The 15,967-nt window shown below is 44.6% G+C and overlaps 1 protein-coding gene across 1 annotated transcript in view; it reads right to left on the bottom strand.

Annotated features, from left to right (window-relative positions):
- The window catches only part of LOC311143805 (anosmin-1-like), a 53,873-nt gene that overhangs the window by 14,877 nt on the left and 23,029 nt on the right, over positions 1-15,967 (bottom strand). The window contains exons 3-4 of the mRNA XM_084179685.1: positions 2,968-3,030; positions 1,948-2,194 (exon numbers count right to left, since the gene is read on the bottom strand). Of these exons, the coding sequence (XP_084035811.1) occupies positions 1,948-2,194; positions 2,968-3,030 (310 nt within the window). The remainder of the gene's footprint in view (positions 1-1,947; positions 2,195-2,967; positions 3,031-15,967) is intronic.

Genomic DNA, 15,967 nt, shown 5'->3' with positions numbered 1-15,967 from the left:
ATACATAAACTTTTAGTCAATTTCAAATGTTTTTATAAGTCGTATGTACAGGATACGCATGGTATACACCGTCCAACGAAATACTTACTTACAGGTTCCTTCTCGACAATAAGAAATAATGAAAGATAAGAATAGGAACATAAAGTAAATGGCTCAGTAGAATAGAATCAACATGTTAGCATCAGTATAATACATGAAGGCACAATTTATAGTCCAATATTTACACGTGTTTTGGGGGAAGGGGGATTGGGGGGGGGGGGGGGGGGCAAGTGTTTAAATTGTGCAGTATTTAGCCATTATAATTAGAGTCTGGTAGCAGCAGTTGTGATGTGTGTGTAGCATGAATGTATGTATGTTTATAGCATGAATGAATGAGTGAGTGAGTGAGTAAGTGAGTGAGTGTGTGCGCGCACATGTGAAAGAGTGCATGTGTGCTAAGGCGCGGACAATCAGAGCAGGTAGTCAGTCTAGTTAAAGGTTTTTCAGCAGTCTGCCTCTGAGCCTGTTGGTATCAGACCTCATGCTCCGATATCGTCTGCCCGACCGTAAGGGAGAGAACAGCTCATGGCTGGGGTGTGTGGGGACCTTGATGATGCTGCAGGCCTTCCTCAGGCACTGTTTCGAGTAGATGTCCTGGATGGGTGGCAGCACAGTCCAAGTGATGTACTGGGCAGTCTTCACCACCCGCTGGAGGGCCTTGCGGTTGTAGACGGAGCAATTCCCATAACAGGCCGTGATGCAACCGATTAGGACACTCGATGGTGCAGCGGTAGTATTTGGAGAGGACCCGAGGTGGTAGACCCGAGAGTTAGTGTGGAGGAGGTGTTGTTGCCAATCCTCACAGCCTGTGGTCTGCCCGTCAGGAAGTCCAGGATCCAGTTGCAGAGGGTGGTGTCCAGACCCTGGGCTCTGAGCTTGGTGTCGAGCTTGGAGGGAACAATAGTGTTGAATGCTGAACTGCAGTCAATGAACAGCATTCTCACATAGGTGTTCGTCTTGTCCAGATGTGTTACGGCCGTGTGAATAGTGATGGACATGGAATCTTCCGTGGGTCTGTTGGAGCGGTAGGTATGATGGCCTTGATGTGTCCATGACCAGCCATCCAAGTACTTCATGATGACCGGGGTGAGAGTGACGGGGCGATAGTCATTTGGGCATGTCACCTTGTTTTTCTTGGGCACTGGGACGATGATGGTCTCCTTGAAGCAGGTGGGGACTACAGCCTGGAACAGGAACAGGTTGAAGATGTCTGAGAAGACGCTTGCCAGCACACACTCTGAGGATGCGGCCAGGGATGCCATCTGGGTTGGCGGCTTTGTGAGTATTCACTCTTTTGAGAGTTTTCCTCACGTCAGCCTCGGAGAGCGAAAGCACCTGGTCTTCCGGAGCAGCAAGTCTTCCTGGATGGCTCGGTATTGTCTGCCTTGAAGCGAGCATAGAATGTGTCAAGCTTGTCTGGGAGGAGGCTTCGTGGGCACCACACAGCTGGATTTGCCTTTGTAGTCTGTGATAGCATGTAGTCCTTGCCACATGCGTCGCGAGTCTGAGTTGACAAACATCAATTCAAGTTTGAGCTGGAATCCTTACTGGTGAAACTGCCATGTCTGTTTGTGATATTACAACAACAAAGAAGTTACTGCAATCAACAAGTTACTGCAATCAGTTGACAAAAAGACATCATTGCACGTGTAATAGAACAGCAGAATATGTACTGCAATATTTTTTTAAACACATTGGGCGACACTCCTCACCTCCGCTTTGTTAACAAAACAAAAACAATAACAATGGCCGTAGGGCAGAATATGATTGACAGATAACAGAATATGATTGATCAATATTCAAGGACAAAAGGAAGGAGCAGAAAGCTCTTAGTGCATTTTAATAGTCCTGTACAGTATCTAGCTTCGGTGTTGTACCCAATGATGTTATACTGCACATGTACATGTCATGTTATGATGTGTGTCATTGTACCTTTGTAGAGGTTCTTGGGGTTCTGACAGGTGTGCCCGCAGCCATTGGAGCAGCACTTCTTGACAGCGGAGCACTCTCCATCCTCCTCGCAGCTCTCCACACAGGCTGCAGCGAAGCCACTGGCCTTATCAGGAGCCGGGCAGTCCCCCTGCTTCACCCCCTCCACAGACTTCAGGAACTCACAGCTAGTCAGACACTCATAGTGCTTCTTGGGAAAGAGAGTCTGGAGGGTAGAGGGGGAGGAGGAGGTGGTAGGAGGAAGGGGGGGGGGGGGGGGGGTCAGGAGGAAATTTGACTTCTGCTTTTAACCCAGCCCCTCCGAAAGACACATACATACACAAAGGTTTTGGAGAGGTGCAGGGGGCTGCCACACTGAGCGCCTGGGGAGCTGTTGTTGAGGGGGGTTAAGTGCCTTGCGCAAGGGCACAACAACATGCAATGGTATCTAAGATTTCATACCAGCAACCCTCCGGTTGCCAGCTCACTTCCCGACAGATTGCAGGCTTACCTCTCTAACCGCTAGGCTACCTGCCGAACAGGAAGGTCAGTGAGCTAACAGGCAGGTCAGTGAGCTAAGCTCAGTGAGCTATGGGCTGCAGGTAGCCTAGCGGTTAGAAGCATTGGGCCAATAACAGAAAGGTCGCTGGTTCGAATTCCCGAGCTGACTAGGTGAAAAATCTGTTGGTGTGCCCTTGAGCGAGGCAATTAACCCTAATTGCTCCTGTAAGTCGCTCTGGATAAGAGTGTCTGTAAAATGTCTAACAGGCAGGGCAGTTAGCTAACAGGGATTGTCCTGTTTACATTGGACCTGATGACTAATTTGAGTGGTGAGCAAGTTAAACAGCTTTTATTCAATCTAACACAGAGTGCCATTACATTACAGTAGAGAGAAAAGAGTCTCCACTTTGCTTGATGCTCTTTGTTCCCTCAGATTTTCAGACTTTCAGACTCTGGAGGGAGCACTCAAACTCTGAGAGTCAGAGATGACATACGTACCTCGCATAAGTCCTGGCACTGGTTTTCCTTCAGGTCCCAGGATTCCTTGCAGGGCTGTAGGCACTGTGAAAGGGAGAAGGAAGGGTGTCAGTGCTTGAAAGAGTTAGCCACATCAAAGAACTGCGTGTGAGCGGAGCCAGAGAGGGAGGGTCTCTCACTCAATTCAAAGGGGCTTTATTGGCATAGGAAACATGTTTACATTGCCAAAGCAAGTGAAATAAACAATAAACAAAAGTGAGAAGAAACAAATTTACTATTAGAAATTAACAGTAAAACATTGCACTGAAAAAGGTTTTAAAAAATAGAAATGTCAAGTGTTATATTATCAGCTATGTACAATGTTTTAGCAATGAGCAATTAGTTGTAGTACGAATAGTAGGGGGAGATAAATAAACAGATAAATATTGGTGGTATTTATTATGTTGTTTGTGCTCCAGTGATTGCCCTTTTCTCATGGCAACGGGCCATTAATCTTGCTGCTGGTAAATATGTCTCTCTAATGTGGTCATACATATGGCAGGAGGTTCGGAAGTGCAGCTCAGTTTCCACCTCATTTTGTGGACAGTGGGCGCAGATCTTGTCTTCTCTTGAGAGCCAGGTCTGCCTATGGCGACCTCTCTCAATCGCAAGGCTATGCTCACAGAGTCTGTACATAGTCAAGGATTTCTTAATTTTGAGTCAATCACAGTGGTCAGGTATTCTGCCACGGTGTACTCTGTTTAGGGCCAAATAGCATTCCAATTTGCTCCATTTTTTGGATGATTCTTTCCAGTGTGTCAAATAGTTATCTTTTTTGCTTTCTCATAATTTGGTTAGGTCTAATTTCATCGCTGTCCTGGGGCTCTGTGGGGTCTGTTTGTGTTTGTGAACAGAGCCCCAGAACCAGCTGGCTGAGGTGACTTTTCTCTAGGTTCATCTCTCTGTAGGTGAGGGGTTTGTGGTGGAATGTGCATTGCTTCCTTTTAGGTGGTTGTAGAATTTAACAGCCCTTTTCTGAATTTTGATAACTAGCGGGTATAGTCCTAATTCTGCTCAGCATGCATTGTTTTAAGTTTCTCTCTCTCTCCCCCTCTCTCACTCAAGTGGAATATATAAGAAACAAATTGGAATAGATAAGAAACAAAGTGGAATAGATAAGAAACAAAGTGTAATAGATAAGAAACAAAGTGGAATAGATAAGAAACAAAGTGGAATAGATAAGAAACAAAGTGGAATAGATAAGAAACAAAGTGGAATAGATAAGAAACAAAGTGAAATAAACAATTTCGAAATGTATATTAAACATTACACTCACAAAAGTAAAAAGAAAAATACATTTCAAATGTTATATTACTGGCTATGTAGTTGAATTCTCCCTCCCTCTCCCCCTCTGACTGCCAAGCACCTCCCTAAGCCACTTCCACAGCACACACCACAATCAGCAGTCACACCTCTTTGTTGCAGATGCCCCACATACCTTCTGAGAACATCAACAATTTTCTACAAAAGGAGGTAACAGGCCAAGGGCCAATGGGGATTCGTTTCTGAATAGAGCAAAGAGCACAAAGTCACCGTGACTACCAAAATCCATTCAATAGCTGGGATATTTTGTCTGGCTCTTCTGCCCTTGACAAATTCCCTTCAAAAATGCATCCGCATAACCCCCCTCAACCACCCTATCCTCCCCTTCCACCTCATGTCTGGACCTGATACAGTTTGGCACTGGCACAAACACTCTCCCTCTCTCGCTCTCTGTACCTCGACCAGTTGTACACAGATCGTATGGTTAATAGATGATACACCCAGTTAAAATGTTATTGGGATTCCCTTTTTAAACACGTGGAACTTATTTACTGGATGTTTGCCCCGCGGGCATGGGCTCAAAGAGGAGCCTAGTTGTGACTGCAGTGCAAGTTGTTTAGCCCAACATATCGGATGAGGAATTGAAAATGAAAATACACCAATAACGGTCAGATTCCTCTCGCTGTAAATACAACAGCTCGCCCTCAACAAATCAAAAACTCAAGGCTAAATGTAATAAAACATGAAAGTTCATGCATGTCCAAGGGAATCAGGCATCAGATGCCACCGCAGAAAAGGGGCATGAGTTCAGAACCTCAGATAGGATAAAGGGGCTGGAGGTTGATGTGTTCCTGGTGCTGCTAGCTGGCTGCTACAGAACCAGTGGTACTAGCAGAACCAGTAGGAGAGTCTCCCACAGAGGAACCACTGCTGGGCTGCTGCTTCTGTGTAGCCACTGGGACGGGCCCAAACCACAGTGACCAGAGACCTGCCAGAGCTAGTCATTCAGCTCCATTCAATTTAGACCCTCTGCACCAGCTCCAACACAGAGACCCAGCAGCTAACTGTCAACAGACTCCACCACCGCATTCCTCGTATGGGAAAGTTCAATATGTTGGTCAGCAGGGGGGAATAATCTTTGATAAACAAGAGATGGAAACATTCCGTGAGAAGAGAAATGAGAGCTAATGAGGGTTCGTGAGGTGAACTTCTGGCCAGAGACTTCTGGATGTCTCGCTTCAGTCTCACAGACCATTAGATATTAGATACAGTATATTAGTCAGTCAGAGGATAAAGTACAGTATTTGTCCATGTTTCACTGACGCAGAGACAAGCACATAATAATCTCTTAAAATGCACAGTTGATGTAAGAAATGACTCATCTCAGTCAGGGAGGTGAATCTGTGTTTATGAGTTTTTAATTAGCTCATTAGCAGCGTCTGTCGTTATGCCATTTCCAGTGAAAAGTTTATTTGCTTTTTATGGAGTGCGTAGGACGGGCACATGTTGAAGTGTAAACCTGGCTTCTGGGAGGAACATGGAGCAATCAGGGCCCTGCGCTCGGCTCACCTGCCAGTTCTCAATTACACACTGTGGTCTCTGTTAGAACTCTGCTCGCTTGGTCTCACCTCCTGAGTGGGGTTGGAGGAACACTGTCTGGGTTGGAGGAACACTGTCTGGGTTGGAGGAACTCTGTCTGGGTTGGAGGAACACTGTCTGGGTTGGAGGAACACTGTCTGGGTTGGAGGAACACTGTCTGGGTTGGAGGAACACTGTCTGGGTTGGAGGAAATCTGTCTGGGTTGGAGGAACTCTGTCTGGGTTGGAGGAACTCTGTCTGGGTTGGAGGAACACTGTCTGGGTTGGAGGAACACTGTCTGGACATTCAAGTGTTGAGGACTGAGAGAAAGGGGATAGAGGCGGGAAACAGTTCCATTTTTCTTCAGTGGCTTCAACCTCCCCTAAAACCAAGTACAGTATTGACTGGATGTGACGAGTTCAGAATAAACCCCTGGGGATTAAAAATAAACCACTGTGGTGTTCCACAGAATACTTCAGGGGAAAAACACAGAAATAACTTTCAATAGACCTTCAAGTGCATTATTGAATGTAAAACTATTGCTCTAACATACTCATTCATATAAAATGCATGTTTACATAATCTTACTGAAGTGTCTTTCAAAACCGCATATGTCCTCACAAATGAAAGGCTTAATTTAGCCCATTTAACTTAGCCCATTTCCAGTGGCAGTACAGGGTAGTAGCAGCACTAATGACCAGCCTTCCAGAGGCACCATCCTGGAACAATGAGGTGTTGAGGCAGTGGCTTCTGCTCCAGCAGCCTCTCTAGCCGAAAGGAACCTCAGCCAGCAGACACAGCACATGCCAAAGCCCTAAAATCCCCTCTACAAATCACTGAACATACACACGTAAGCCGCGGGATCAAGCCAATTTTCCCATTGAAAGATCTTGTGTGCATGGGAATTAATGCATTCCATTGGTTGAAGAAAGGCTCTGGTCCCTTTATGGTTAATCACAATTGGATCTATATGGGAAGTGAAAATGGATTGAAACTTGCGTTTGAAATGCTCGCGTGTCAAGACAAGTGGAATTCAGATGGCATTCCATGCTCAAAAGATTACAACATAGATCCGACCTTGTATGTTAGCGCATGAAGCCTATCACTTTCGACATTCGTCTCACAATGACTTTGTACAAAAAAATATGTTTTCATACAATAATAAAAAAACGATGCCGAAATACAAAAGAAAGGAAGTGCATTCCTAAGGATTTTGCCTGTCTGACAATCTCTTTCTCTGAGGGAGTGGATATGTCATAAAAGATGATAAGTATTTGAGTTCCTCACTGTGAGAGCTCTCCCAGGTACCTGACAATCTGTCAGCGTTTCCCGACAGTCACACCCACAGAACGGACATTTTAGTAGGACAGGGGGCGTGAACCACGACAGATCTCTTGCCAAAGCAAATAGGAGACGCTCTGTATAATTACAAAGGTGACTCATCAATCAAAAGACAACATGGAAGCGAAGGCGGGTAATTGCGCTGGTCATGTTGCATCTGTCTGGTTAACCTGGGTGCCAGTCTGAGATAGAGTTGAAGCTAATGCCTAAGACTGGCATCCAGGCTAACATCTTTTGGAATAACAATGCCACACGAGATTGTTCTATGATGCGTTAACATATTTATATGCAAGTTTCTACACAAAAAAATATGTTGACTTGAAATGTAGTCCCGTGTAGCTCAGTTGGTAGAGGATGGCGCTTGCAACACCAGGGTTGTGGGTTCGATTCCCACGGGGGACCAGTATGAAAATGTATGCACTCACTAACTGTAAGTCGCTCTGGTTAAGAGCGTCTGCTAAATGACTAAAATGTAAAATGTAAATGTTTTCACTCCCAGATGTGAACAAGCACATTGGCTATCAGTAGAGGCTTGAGTTCCACCAGAGCTCTTGGCTAGAGCAATGTCCCAACAAAACCGTTTGTGCTCCCAACTCTCCCTTTGTGTGCTTATCATCCTCCCTAAACAGTGATACAGTACATTCTGCATGGCTAAGTAGAGCCAGCCATGGCCTGTCACTCCCCATTTCACGCTGTAGTAAAACACAGCAGTTGTTGCACTGGTGAGCCCTGAAAGGCTTTCTGTGGGGCCGATGTGAGAGTCAGAGACTGAATGGCTGCCAATGCCACAGCCCCGTCCTCAGTTTGTTACGGAGTAGGGGGTTGGTTGGGTGGGGAGGAAAGGCAGGGGAGTGGGGGGGACAGGGGGGAAAACGGCTCAGCTGTGTGCCTGCGTGCGCATCCTAGAACGGTGGCTGGGCTGGGGGCATGCTGGTTATCTTAGGCCATCGTAAAAAAGGCTCACTTCCCAACGGGGACAGCTGGAACAACACAAACTCTGAAAAATGTCTTGCATAAAATGTCACAGAAAGTGTTATGCTACAGTTAATGAAGCGTGAAACGCTACCAGACGAGATTGCCGCGGGCTTCACAACACACACTGTAGACATAACAAAAGGCAGGAACATCACTCACACTAACGTATTACATAGGACACGTTTCCCATACTGTCTGAGCATATTTCTACAATCATGGGGCGGGTTTAGGAGACATGTGTGTGGCTTTCCGACGACAAGCTATATGATTGATTCCTTCATTTCATAAACATACTGTGATCCATCAAATAAACATAATATTTCTACACGTGGATAACCAATATGAGAGCTTTCTATCCATTCTTTTAACTATGAAGTTGACTATAAAGTCACCTAGGCCCTATGCATACATAACATAACAGGCCTCCCAATCCATCATATACGTTCCACCCCCATAAAGCAAAAGATGGTTGGGGCCAGTAGAAACTATCGATCGTGGCCCTGAAGTTCAATGTCAGCTTGGCGAGGCGAGCTGGTGGTCGGGGGGATATTTACGAGGTGTGTTTTGAGTCCCAGGGAGGGTGCAGCACTGCAGCAGGAGGTACCAAACTCCTCTGGGAGAGGGCGATATGGAGGGATCTCTGTTGTTGATCACACGCTGTAAATCTCACCTATCTCATTGAGTTATGACCCTTTTCTGCTGCCCTGGCACCACCCACACACACACACCAGACTCAATTACTCCAGCGCCGCTCGCTTGCTAGGAGCCCCGCTCATATTTATCGACCCATACAGGAGCTACCACTGCTCACCAGGTCCTACTCTGGTGCAGTGGTTAAAGTTCTCCCACTCTCCTTCTCTCCGTCTCAGAAGAGCCGCTATGAGCACCATTACTCTTGATGTTTCTCCCGTCTTCCCCATGTTCCCCTCATTCTTATTCATGGCAGAGGGCCCACTTCAAACTGCATTAGAGAATTCAAAGTCAGCTTGATTTCCATCCAAATCCATATTCAAGTCGAGCGTTTTATTTCAACCCTGTCCTAGAAAACATAAAAAAAGTGAATTTCATGACGTATATGAAATGAATTGAAGTTGTACATCTGGTGAGAGGTTGCCTGTCGGCTGATGCACACAGGGAGTATCAAAACAAGCATGAGGTCAACACATCAGTTGAAACATATTTCATTGAGTGTTGGGTTGTGAATAAGTCGAAGATTGTATGCTCAATACGTCTTTGATTTGTCATTAACTTTCATAGGATTGTAAAAATGTTGAGAATAAATCTGGGTGGAGTGACTATCGTGAGCTATTACACTGTAAAGTTCAGAGCACCTTTAGTTCAGGAAACCTTCCACGTTGTTCCTTCAGTGGACTGTGAGTAACATGAGGTGTGGTCGTGCATAAGGCTCTCAGGTTGTCTCTCTCTGTGTGCAGTAAACCAACACAGGTGCATTTGGAAATTCAGTCAAGGCACGCTACCACACTAGTGTGTGAGTGGATTAGGTATGTCAAGGTTGGAGGAGAAGGAGACCGATTAACTGAAGTGCTCTAACTTGAAACATGATTCTACGTCTCCCCTCCCCAGCACACAAACAAACGGACACACGCGCATCCATGCACGTGTAGCACATGGGGATGTGTGAAACTTATGTCTTGTTCACATTACCAATAAGCACTCCGTTACGTTGCACCGGATGTCATGCATTTCAATGGGGATGTCCACAACGGAGTGGAATCGCAACGTCCGGACGCATGCGTGTGTGTTAGTCAAACTGCACGCTGCTTCACACACTGACCAACGAAAGGTAGGCCACGCGTCACCTTCAGCATTCAAATGTTTGTAAAACGGCTTGTGAAATATTAGGCTTTATAAGTTGAGTGACAACCAATGTTAATTTGTTAGGTTATTGTTTTCAAATGCGCTGTTGAAAATTGTGTTTTACCGGAGCTTGTTCAAGTTCACCATCAGCAATAGTTTGGGTAGTTTAGCTTTGAACAATCATGTACACTGAGAGTATAAAACATTAAGAACACCTTCCTAATATTGAGTTGCACCCCTTTTGCCCTCAGCACAGCCTCAATTCGTCGGGGCATGGACTCGACAAGGTGTCAAAGGCGTTCCACAGGGATGCTGGCCAATGTTAACTCCAATGCTTCACAGAGTTGTGTCAAGTTGGCTGGATGTTCTTCAGGTGGTGGACCATTCTTGATACAGACGGGAAACTGTTGAGCGTGAAAAACCCTGCAGCGTGCAGTTCTTGACACACTCAAACCGCCTGGCACCTACTACCATACCTCATTCAAAGGCACTTAAATATTTTGTCTTGCCCATTTACCCTCTGAATGGCACACATACACAATCCATGTCTCAATTGTCTCATGGCTTAAAAATCCTTCTTTAACCTGTCTCCTCCCCTTCATCTACACTGATTAAAGTGGATTTAACAAGTGACATCAATAAGGGATCATAGCTTTCACCTGGTCAGTCTATGTCATGGAAAGAGCAGGTGTTCCTAATGTTTTGTTTATGGTCATTCTTAGATATACAGGGTAAAGCTGATAATTTCATAACGAGGACTGTAAGAATTATTGCTACCTGCACTGCATGGGCGAAACGGAGGAGAGAAAGGTTCATTCCCTAAAGACTTCTAACCAGTCTAAACCTTTCGATTTGGAGACGTGGGTGAAATCCAAATGTGTGTTATATATTCATTGGCTATGTGATAGTACATTTTTAAAGATGAATATTGATTGATACATTACTAGCTCCAACACTTGGAATCTGCAAAAATGACATTAATTAGTGGTGATGGTGATTTCAGATCAAAAGTGTGGGGGGGGGGGGGGTACCAAAAGCAACCATTTCCCCCCTTATCTGATAGTGGAGAGGTAGATGCCCAGTCTCCCTTATGCCTACATACACCATGGACATATACATCATTTACACAGACAGACAGAGAGGAGGTCAGTTCAGACAGATCCAGCTCAGACAGATCCAGCTCAGACAGATCCAGTTCAGACAGATCCAGCTCAGACAGATCCAGCTCAGACAGATCCAGCTCAGACAGATCCAGCTCAGGAGCTCCATCAGCAGCAGATTTGATTTTAGAAAGGAAAATGAATGTGTTCAAGCAACAAATGTTAGTGCATCGAATCGTACCACATCGAACCGCATCGATTCGTTCCACTATTCCTCCCAAATCACACAGAATCGTTTCAAAGTCAAATGTATCGTTCCTGTATCGTATCAGAGCCCATGTATCTAGATACGTATCGAATCGTCTTGAGGGAAAGATGCAGTTCCCTACTTTTTAGCTAGCTTTTCGTATGCCACCGACTGGTAAGACGCTTCAGGTAGGCAGTCACGTGTGCTAGCAACGCAGAGGTCCTGGGTTCGAAGCCTCGGTGTGAGACAAATCAGGAGGAAGCGGTACTCGCTAAGCAAGCAGCGTGACGTCCTTTACACACACAAACACACACCTTTCATCACAATTCAAGCCCTGGTTTGACTCATGACGTAGACTTCAAAGGCATTCTCATTGGTTTGTGTTGGTTATGATGTTTACCATGGATTACATGACTCATGTCACAATACGCCCTCTCATAGGTTCACAGCACAGAGTAAAGATCACACAGACATGCCTCTTTCTCAATGTCTGTCATATAACAGACTAGGGGAGAAAACAGTCTGGTTTCCATCTCCCTCTTCATAGGGTTCATCAACTCCTTTCATAAGGCCCTTGGTCTTTGGTTATTATCTCAGATTTGTTTCTAAACTCATTTAATCAACCACTTTCCATCCGCCATTTGGTGGCAATCATAAGTAGAGTTGCAACATTCCGGGAACTTCAATAAAGTCCCTGGTTTTTCCAAAATCCCAGTTGGATTTCTGGAAAACCAGGGAATTTACTGAAAGTTCCCAGAATTTTGTAACCCTAGTCAAAGCATAAAGCAATTAAATATTCCCCAGAATACTTTTATAGCTCAATATAATTAACAGGGTAATAATTATGAGCAGCAGGAATGCATGACAAGTAAGTCAACATACATTTCTTAAATGTTCTTTGACACAATTAACGATTACATTACATGCCAACTCTCTAAACGGCCTTAAAAGAGAAGTAGTTATAAAACGTTGTGAATATCATTATCCATCCAATGTTTTCAAAACAATATTGTGCTCTAATGGGCTGAAATGTATATGGTTGAAAACTTGCTATTCTGTTCTTCAATAGAGAGGGGGAAACGGTGAGCAACTTAGCAGGTGGTATCACAGACATTCTTTGAGTTAAACTTAAATTATTAATTTAAATGCAGTTGAAGGGAACAGACAACAAAGAGTCTTGGAGGAATATCTTGCCAGAAAGGGAGAAGGGGAAATAGGGGGAGGATGGGAAAGAGGGGGAGAAGGGGAAAGAGGGGGAGGAGGAGGGTTCATGCATTATACATGTCACTCACAATCAGAGCTGTCTGCTTAATTTATGAGCTCAAAAAAAAGAGAAAAAAACGACCAGCCCAGCCAGGATCGAGGCTTTGTCTGTCTGCTGTGGAATGCAATAGCAGTTCACTTAATACCTAAGGACTCTGAAGTTCCACCCATAACAGCCACCAACATCCCACTCACTACTATATCATTTCTGAAACATACATACCGACACAACAATCAAAGCAGCAACGAAGATGATGAGTCATTCTGGTCTGGTCGTTTGGTACTGTTGTTACATTACGCCACCAGCCAGCCGGGCCAGCCAGCCAGACAAGACAAGAGGTGAATATTACAGTGGCCGGTAACGTGAGCCTCACTTATCACCTTTCTCAGGGCTCGGTTTACACGTCATGACAATTAGACTCAACAGGATGTCTCCATCAGACGGGGTCAGATGGGTTATAAACATGTCTAGTTGTCCTTTCACTGTTCTGCGGTGGCCTGGGAAAGAGCTGGGCCCTCTGTGGGCCCTCTGTGGGCCCTGTGGCTGTCCCACGCCACTCTGCTTAACGTCCCATCTGATTACTGTACTCTCTCCCCCATACCAGTGATGATGGGAACCACCACATCGTCCTGTATGATGATGGACGAATGAAAGCGGAGCATAGAAGTGGAGAACAAGCTAATGCACTTTCCCAGCATCACTCAGAGTCATTTGTTTAGGCTTTGTTTGACAATGCAAGATTTCAAGTTCTGATAATCAGATCATATTTTCCACACAATAGGAGAGAGAGAAAAAATCATGTTATGGGCAATGTAGTCCGTGGTGAATTGTGGAGATAGTGGGCAATTAAATGCATTTAGGCTTCGCCAACGTGCTCCTGTTGTGCCCGTACACTGGGACTCAAGGAATTACAAATGAAATGTGGATGATTTGAAGTCTGGAGGCTTCAGGCAACTCTCACTATCTAGGTGAGAAACATCTGCAACACCACAAGTCTTCTGAGGGAGTGAGACTGACCTAATCACATTCCACTGCTATCTGGATTGTAAGTGTTTCTCTTAGAGAAACACTTCAAATCCACTTCTCCCACTCAACCAGCCCCCACAAACCTCTAGTAGCAGACACAAATGGTAGTGGTCTTCCCCCTGAGTAAACTTGATCTGTATCATCTCTACCAATGAGAATATACCATGGAACACAAAAGCCAGAATGTCAATATTCAGAGCATGGGAGGCTTTACCCAGAGGGCCACAGGGCCAGGTCGAAGGTCACTGGATTTACACTGCTGCGTGTTTGTAGGGATCAAACGAGAGCTTAGGCTGGAATGGCCGATTTCGATTACAGAGCAATTAGGAGCCTTTGGAAATCCTAGCAGTGTAAATTACTCTTCTGCTGACATAGTGACCAGCGACCACGCCAACTCCCACACTCATTCCGAGATTGTAAGAGCTGAGAGTTTCTGCTGACTTCATTTATACCAGTGATGCCCTACTGAATATCACAGAACAGTGTTTCCCCTAGGATGTTATAAAAACTAGTTTCCTGCAATTCTACACATTTTGCTATGGCTCATGCCTTGTTCTTATGCTATCTGAGGGACAAAAAGTCTAATGGGGCCCCATGCCATGTCATTTTCGGAATTTTATATTTTCCCTAACGGTCAACTTTATATTTTGGTGATTGTTAGTTTGCAAAGATGATCCTCCTTAAAAATATATAGCTCACTTATCTTTTCTACATACTTTATATCTGGTTTAAGTCATTTAAGTTTACACTGAAAACATTTTACCATCCTGAAAATGATATATATATCTATATTTTTTTTTATTGCAGTGGCAGCCACGATTTAGCAGCGGTGATGCGCCGCTGCTAAATGCATAAAGGGGAAACACTGCAGATGATCTGTGCAGTTTCATTTCATGAGATGAATATGACGAAAATGATGTGATGGATTTGATTACAAATATCCATCATCAAAAACACCCTCCTGATGAACACCCCTTTAAACTAACCTTCCTCATATCTGTGTCCCAAACTGTGAAAGGTAAGAAAATATAGTGCTGACTTTGTATAACAAAGGTTGACATTCCAACTTTTCCTTCAGTGATCTCTACTCTAAGAGGTCTAAAAGAAGGGTTGATAGTAACAGAATAGGAGAGGACGAAGCTATGGGCTGAGCTTGTGGGTGCTGATAAGTCACACAGCCAGAAGAAAACAGCACAGAGTTCCTTGTCCGCAGAATGGGAATAAACAACTTACACAAGAGCAGATTGTCTCAGTGTGATGGGTCATTATTGCTAGAAGAGGATTTGACAAAAAAGAAAAGCAGGAACATTAAGAAACGGCTGACATTTGACAAGGAGACGTGTCAATTTGTACTAGCTGTGAAAGCTTCTTTCGGATTAACAGTTTATTTAGGGTGTTTGAAGATATCCAGGTTTTTTGCAAATTGAAAACAACAGTTGATGCATGGTTAAACGGTAAGTGTTCCAAATAGCTCCTTGAAATGACAAAAACAAATATCTGTTTATGCTAGTGATTCACATTTCCCAGAGATGCCATATGGCGCAATTCAACTTTTCCCTTCAGATTTTCACTATTCAGTCCTCGCCTCTTCACAAGAATTGGAAACATCAGGAGTGAACCATCACCGCCAGAGAAAGTCTAGAGGCTGTAACCTCAGTGAGGAGAGAATACTTGTCTTGCTGTGCGGGTTCTCTCCCCGTCTCCCTGCCACCCACATTGTGAATAATGATCTCAACAGATAGCAGGCAATAGAGCAACCCCCCTCAGCCAATGAAACTTAACAGCCATGTCCAGATCAGGTCCATCCTGCTGGGACTGACCAGCCTTGCTTCACTCCTCCACCACCCACACACACACACACCCACCCACAAAAAAAAGGCTGGCCTGAAACTCACACACTCTTCAAATATAAAAGAGAAGGGCGGAGACTGGAGATAATTCAAACAGTTAGCAATGTGTGCACACAGAGTTGAACCTAAATAAAAGTGTTCTAAGAACTAATGCCACTGTCTAATGAGAGAAATAATCACTGTGAAGGAATACCAGTTAGAACAATTGTGAGTTAATCTCAATATTTGGTCCAATGATATGTATGACACTTCACTTATAGAACTAAGTCTGTTTTAGTCTTCAGTCAGAGTCTAGATATGACAGCACACACACACACATACACTTGACAGCAGTGAAGGCTGCTGAGGGGAGGATGGCCGGAACGGAGCAAATGGAATGGCATCAAACACCTGGAAACCATGTGTCTGATACCATTCCACTGATTCCACTCCAGTCATTACCACGAGCCCGTTCTCCCCAATTAAGGTGGCACCAACCTTCTGTGCTTGACAATGATTTTCATTTAGACGTGAAGGGATC

Source organism: Coregonus lavaretus, assembly GCF_964263955.1.
Source record: "Coregonus lavaretus genome assembly, chromosome: 16".
NCBI lineage: Eukaryota > Metazoa > Chordata > Actinopteri > Salmoniformes > Salmonidae > Coregonus > Coregonus lavaretus.
The sequence above is the reverse complement of the archived record's forward strand: the minus strand, read 5'-3'. Positions and strand labels throughout refer to the sequence as shown.